Genomic DNA, 7,512 nt, shown 5'->3' with positions numbered 1-7,512 from the left:
CGCAGTCGCTCCTGCAGAAAAAGTGCGTTTGGAGTGAAGCCAACGGGTGTTTAAGTGTGTGATATCCTCAGTGGTCGCTCAGCCCTCCGTCGAACCAATGCAGCCGTTGCCCTCGGTGTCGCCCGGCATCCAGAGGAGACACACACTTCCCGCCAGCGAAGTCCGACCTCTCAACGCGCAGGATGCCGTCAGTGTCTTTGAGATTGAGCGAGAAGGTAAGAGGTGGCCGTCTTGTCCTTACAACTTCTAATTGATTGGTTGGAAACACGTCATGATGCACTTTTGGTGTAGCCTAACAATGGGTGGATGGATAAATTAATGTCAAGTTTGATCATTTACTGCAGTAAAAAACAAAAAAATGTGTGCATGTGTGTTGTCACGCCAGCGTTCATCTCCGTGTCAGGCGACTGTCCACTGCACCTGGACGAGGTGCGTCACTTCCTCACTCTGTGTCCTGAATTTTCCATGGGCTGGTTCGAGGAGGGCCGGCTGGTGGCCTTCATCATCGGATCGCTGTGGGACCGAGACCGGCTCACCACTGTAAGCCATCTGCCGATGAGTGTTTAACAGTGTGGGGTTGTGAGTAAAAGGGTTGCAAGTTTCATTCCTCTGGGATGAATGACTGAATGGAGAAGAGTGCATCTGGAAAGTATTGACACTTTTTACAGTTTTTTTCATTGATACATATTGCAACCTCATTTCAAAATGGAAAAATGGAGTGCATTTATTTGATTTCTCAAGATTCTACACACAACACTAATGTAATGATGACAAACAACAAAATTTCAAAATGTCCAAGCAGACATATTATTAAAACATTGAGTCTGGAATTTCAGCTAAAGAAAACAAAGTAAATAATAAATATAAAAACAAATAAATAAATAAAACTAAGACTGTGAATATTGTGTATGTGGATGTGATTTCTTGTTTCGTTTTGTTTTCCATGGTTTTTCATATTGGGATATTGTGTGTACAATTTGGAGGGGGAAAAAATGTATTACCTACTCTTGCATCATTCCTTCAGTATCCTTTCTCCTGGCTATATATCTTACCTTAGTGATATATTTTACCTGTGTGATTGATATACAGCAATGGTGTCAAACATACGGCCCGCCGCCCGGATCAGGCCCATAAAAGGTTTTAATCCGGCCCACAAGATGATTTTGTCAAGCAAAAAGTTAAAAAAAAAAAAAAAAAAAAAAAAGGTCAAACCAATTAATCAGCTGGCCACAAGCAAAACATATACATTTGTAACTTCACAAGCAATCCTCAGATGGGCAATGCAACTTGTACATGGAATTGCCCTGGATGTCATCATTTTACACACCACCTAAAGTTACAATTTGTCTAAAATAAATGAATAAATAAATAAATAAATAAAATCAGAGACTGACATAAACATGTTAAAAATGCAATTACTGTACTGGGAACATAAACACATATCACAAGGACAAACGTCCTTATAACTTCACGAACTGTCACACAATGCATTCTGGGAACAATATGCAAAACCGGTAGATTTAACACGTCTGGAACCCATACAGGCAAAGTATTGCTGTTTTCCATTTGCATTCATGTTATTTTTTGTAACCATATAATTACAGTTGAGCCCCGTAATGTACAGCTGGCCCACAAATAGCGAAAATCTGCGTATAATTGACACCAATTATGTTGAACTTATATGCCATGATTTTACCGATCCGGCCCTCTAGGTAAAATATGTTGCTCCATGTGGCCCTTGAGCTAATATGAGTTTGACACCCCTGATATACAGTATAAATATTACATTTTTAATTAGATTAATCATATCTTAAAATTTTGGTTAATCACGATTAATTGCTTACTTAAAAGGCTTTTTTAATGTATGTGTTATTTTTTTCGACATTTAATGTTATGAGGATGTCTTCAAAAATTTGTATCCACTGCACACGAACATAATCTTTTTCTAATCAGTTAATTACCGGTACTTGCATTTACTAATAATTTAAAATGAAAAAAAAAATACCACAATAGTTTGACATGAACAAATATTCTTAATGTCATAACACAAATACTTATTAAATGCTTTACTTTCATGTATGTAGTTGTGTTTGTAGTTCAAACACAACCTGTGCTATCTTTAACGTAACCATCTGCTGTCAAGCTAAAGGATCATCTGAGGTCAAAATTAATAGTGTGATTAATCTGTGTTAATACATGATTAATGCGATATTTTTTGTGATTAATTAGTTAATGCTTTAACTTTGACAGTGGTAATATGATGGATGGATGGATGGATGGATGGATGGATGGATGGATGGATGGATGGATGGACGGACGGACGGACGGGCGGACGGATGAACGGACGCACACTGGATAAATGAATGCGTACTAGTCACGGGAAAAAAAAAATTCCCAAAAAAGAGCAATTAAAATGATGGCAACAAAAGTGAGTACACCCCTAAGTGAAAATGTAAAACTGGGCTTAATTAATGCATTTTCCTTGTCTCATTATAAAAAAAATAAATAAATAAAAATTGTATCTAAAATTTGAACTAAAATCAGCATGAGTTTGATTAGGATTGGTTCATTCTGAGCATAGCCACAGCTCGTGATAAAGGGGTGTGTGCACTTGTGCAACCACATTATCCCTGCTGTTTATTTTTAACTTACCCTCGCCATCAATTGAGTTGGACAGGTTTTAGGTCCAATTAATAGGGGGAAAATTTTGAAGTGGTCTTTTTGTAAACACAAAACTGCTATTTGAACAAGGGGTGTGTAGTAATAATAATAATTATTATTATTGTTATTATTATTATTATTATTATTATTATTGTTATTATTATTATTATTATTTATAGAGGCACCTTTCCTGGCACTCAAGGACACCGTACAATATGTTGCAAAAGACTAGATAAGACTTCAAGAAAAAAGAAACTGTTTATTTGCAGGAAGTTTAGCGTAAACCAGTTTTTTATTTCAGAGATACAGTCCATAAGGGGGGGTAAGTGGGTGGTTGAATGGAAGAGGGTTTGGTAGAGAGGTCTAGTTTGGTATCATCAGCATGGGAATGAAATTGGATGTTAAAATTGTGGAAATATATTGCAGAGGGGGAGGAGATAGATGATGAAGAGGAGGTGCCCTAGGACAGATCCCTGGGGCACACCTGAAGTAACAGAGGAGGGGACACATTTAAAGGACTTGAGTTGGATGAACTGTGTCGACCATAAATATAAGTCAAGTGTGTATCATCCCACAGGAGGCCCTAACTCTCCACAAGCCGCGCGGTTACACGGCGCACATCCACGTGCTGGCGGTCCATCGCACGTTCCGGCAGCAGGGCAAAGGCCCCATCCTGATGTGGCGCTACCTGCAGTACCTGCGCTGCCTGCCCAAGGTGCGGCGGGCCGTGCTCATGTGCGAGGACTTCCTGGTCCCCTTCTACCTCAAGATGGGCTTCAAGGTGCTGGGCCGCTGCGCCATCACCGTGGGCACCTTGACCTTCACGGAGATGTGGTACCCCATCAGCGGCCACGCCTACATGAGGCGCAACAGCGAGGCCATCCGCTTCCCCAACGCGCCCCTGACTGTGCCACTTGCCGACAGCAGCCAGCATATGCATGTATGATGTCATCATTTGACATCAGATTATTAGTATTGTAACCCTTGTAGATGTTATACGTCATGTGATGTGAGATTTATTTACTTTTTTTTAAGTACAGTAAATATTAACGTATGATAAATGTTGTAGTATGTGGAAAGACAAGAGTGCATGCGTAAAGTTGTTTTGTGTGTCATGATAAGCCGTGTCGTGCGTCAGTAAACAGGCTTGAGCTGCACAAACGCACACGTCAACACTGGAGGATTTAGAGGAGCCACTGATTAGTTTCTCTTCAGCCACTAAATCAACCAAACATAAACTCCATCTTATAGAGCTTTTTGTCTGCATGTTACTGTCAAAGGTCAAATAAAATTATTTATACTGTGTACAGGCTAACTCTAGTTATTTTTTTTTTTTTTTTTTTTTTTTACCAACATCAGTTCGTGACCATCACTTCTTTTAAGATAATAAACTGGAGGGTGGAGTGATAGCGTTCAAAGTTTAAAAGCAAGCATGAGTCACATGTGCGCCCGCACAAAGACATTGTTCCACACCAAGATGCTTCATTGTTTTCAGGCTGATAAAAGATTTTCGTATTTACACATACCAGCAGAGCAGAGTCTGTCTGTCTGGGACATCTGAGATCTACTTCATTTGCTTCCTTGTGCACATCTCCAATGCAAACAAGTTGGGGTACTTTTAACTGCACGCATTCATTTGGTAATAAAATATTACAATCCTGCTTTATGCATATATATATATATATATATATATATATATATATATATATATATATTTATATTTTTTTTTTTTAAATAACTTTTGTCCTCTTCAGACAAAAGCAAAATGAAGCAGCTCCTCTTCCTTTGCGGTCGGCTGATTCTGTGTGAGTTAATGAGGATGACCAGAAATACATTTTACAAACAAGCCTTATAAGTAATATTTCTGTAACAGCTGATCTAATCAATTATTGGGAAATTAATCATACAACTGATTGTTTTTCACCCAAGCTTCAAAATATGGGCTTTGCAGGCTGGACAATACTGCAGTTTGAGTATCAAAATGTAAGGTCAAGTTGAAAGGTCAAATTGGCATTTTTGGAAAGAAGTCTTAATCATTGAGTGATCATTTAAGGCCTTTTCACACTGCACTTGGTTTTCACCTCAATGCAGTGGGTAAGAATGACAGCGCCCAAGTGGAAGCTTGCCCATATTTACAAGTACTTGCCTTCTCGCAATTTTGCTTCATTTATTGTTTTTATCTTATTTCATCAGCATTTCATACAGTTCAGTAGTTGACCGTATAATTTCATGCAGGGAGATAGCGGCATACTGTCATGTACGTTGTGTTACATGAAGTTATGTTGAATATTTATTAATGAAGAAAGCTATCTAATTTGTAGAGTGACGTCACATTGTAGTCCAGGTCCTTTTTTTTTCCGACTTTGCAAGTGGGATTTCTGAGTTCAAGGGGGCGTTCCCGTACACACTTTCTAGTTTGAAGTCGGAAAGTCCAACTCCCAACTATCCTCGAATGCAGCATCGGCAGCCTACCAGGAAGTAACAGGAAGTGCTTTTCCTGCTGGTGGGTCTATTACATGTTGGCACTCTGAAATCACCTATTGGATGCATCTTCTAATGTCACCACAAGTGTCATTCTCAAATTGAACAGTTTTCAACTGGGCGACACGAGCAGCACATACACAATGAATACATTCGTTGGCGATGTGTTGCACATTGCTAAGTGCAGTGTGAAATGGGGTTCCCTTCAAGGTTTGTTGTCTTGCCTTATAAATACTGATAAAAATGAAACGTGACGATTGACATGATGTGCGCCACTTGGGCAATAGTCCAATCATATCATAGGTATCACCATTTTCTGTGTTTAGCAGCACGCAATGAAAAGATGAAGGTGGTAGCAAAGCGATGCTATTGTTTTGGTATGGTGACATAACCTTTGTGGAGCAGAAACAAATGGGGGTCATACATCTGTCTCTAGACAGGATCATGTTGTGGTATAATCCCAAATAATCTGCCAGGCAGACGACCCAGCATGCACGCCATTAACACCCTTTACTGTAAGCACCTCCACATTCTTTCACGTCTCGCTGTTGTATTACTTATTATGAGCATTTATGGGTTAAATGTACGAGACAACATCCAAAAGGCTTTCGATCACGGATTGATTTTTTATTTTATTTTTTTGCTCACATTCACCACTAAAATGTTCTCATACACACTGTAGAAAAACATAATTCAGACTATGATATGAACACATTTCCGCATACTTTGTTGCTTTATCTTAAATCACCTTTCCCCTATTTGAAATAAATGTTATCATTCCAGCGCCCCAAAGAACACCAATGAAAAATAATAAATTTCCTGTTAATATATTAACTCATTCAGTGCCATTGACGGCTATACACGTCAAAGATCCATTTTTACTGGGCGGGCAGTGAGTGAGTTAATAGTTATGAAAAAAATAATCACTTGAGAGGTCTAATTTTTGTTAAAAAAAAAAAAAAGTCAAAGTATATGTACTCTTACACCCCCTTGTGGCCGTTTTACAGGAAATATGAATTAGAAGCAGAAAATTTCTATTAACCTCATGCAATTTTAAGGTAAAATACTATATTGGGATATATGTCTTCATTTAAAATTATCTGTTATTGTTTTATGGAGGAAATGTATAAAAAAAAAAAAAAAAGTAATTAACTGATTAAAATAGGAGGATGAGGAAGTGTGTGGTGGATCAAAAAATGTTCAAGATGTGCTCATAAATGTAGAAATACTTAACACAGAACAGGTGTTCTTCAAAAAAATGTTGAAAAAGCCTTTGATTCGGTAATAAATCGAAATTCTAAGATGTGATTAACTCATTCAGTGCCATTGACGGCTATACACGTTAAAAATCCATTTTTACTGGGCTGGCAGTGAATGAGTTAATAATACATAACTGTATAGAATTGCACTTCTTAAAAGCATACGGTAGTAAATAAATAGAGTGGATGGAATGCAACGGTGTGTCATGATACTTCAATGGGCATTGTGCTCTGGTGTAGGAGCCTTGGCCACTAGGGGTCAGTATTACAAATATAGACTTACTCCTCATAGATTTGCACAGCTATTTTTCACAAGATTAAGTTCATTTCAGGCTTTTTTAAATAAATAAATAAATATTTTTTTTTTAAATAAATACATAATAAAATAAATAAATACAAAACTGCATCATGGGGCCACATCAAATGCTTGTGCAGGCCCAGCAGGCCCTTTTATCTTGTTTGAAACTCTGCTAATTATTTCGATATTATCTCATTTTATCCTCATTTCCGTTGAAAGGTGCATACTTAAAACAACTGCCTCCAGTTACAGCTGATGGTTTTGACACATTTGTATTTATTTTGATGAGGGCCACCATGGGATGAGGGACATAACAAAGAGAACCTCGGAAGAAATGGAATTATTAAAAATAGCCCCAAACAATTATTCCACAAATGCTGACAGTAATCTCACATTTGTTATGTTGCATCAATATGGCCCCCGGGAGCACTTTTAGAGCTAAACTGGCCTCTGACAGGGAAAAGGTTCTCCACCCTTGCTGTAGAATTTGACCTTGTAAACGTTAACACAGTACATGAGTCATATCTAATCTGTATGCTGAATCCATTCCTCAAAGCGTATGACTCACCCGTGTTAACGAGCATCTGCTATTAAGAGTCGTTTTGCTGTGAGATGTGCTTTTGAAAAGAGTCAATCAGCCTGGAATGATTGTCAAACTGATGATAACAACTGCGAAAATCTCATCAAACTGGTTGCTTCAGAGACGCTTCACAGACTGACTGGCACCAACTAACACACACATTCAAATCAAATATTTTTGATGCAGCTGACAAGAGGTGGCAAATGAGCTCACACTGTGTTCTTAAGTAAAAC

At 38.2% G+C, this 7,512-nt stretch overlaps 1 protein-coding gene across 1 annotated transcript in view; it reads left to right on the top strand.

Moving 5' to 3' along the window:
* LOC144004104 (serotonin N-acetyltransferase-like) overlaps positions 1-3,966 on the top strand; it is a 4,444-nt gene extending 478 nt beyond the window's left edge. Inside the window, exons 2-4 of the mRNA XM_077501057.1 lie at positions 72-215; positions 386-540; positions 3,239-3,966. Of these exons, the coding sequence (XP_077357183.1) occupies positions 98-215; positions 386-540; positions 3,239-3,607 (642 nt within the window). The 5' untranslated portion in view covers positions 72-97 and the 3' untranslated portion in view covers positions 3,608-3,966. The remainder of the gene's footprint in view (positions 1-71; positions 216-385; positions 541-3,238) is intronic.
* The last annotated feature ends 3,546 nt before the right edge of the window (positions 3,967-7,512 follow it).

The sequence above is a fragment of the Festucalex cinctus genome, chromosome 1, assembly GCF_051991245.1.
Source record: "Festucalex cinctus isolate MCC-2025b chromosome 1, RoL_Fcin_1.0, whole genome shotgun sequence".
In the NCBI taxonomy this organism is placed as follows: Eukaryota; Metazoa; Chordata; class Actinopteri; order Syngnathiformes; family Syngnathidae; genus Festucalex; species Festucalex cinctus.
This window is presented reverse-complemented; position numbering and strand designations above follow the sequence as displayed.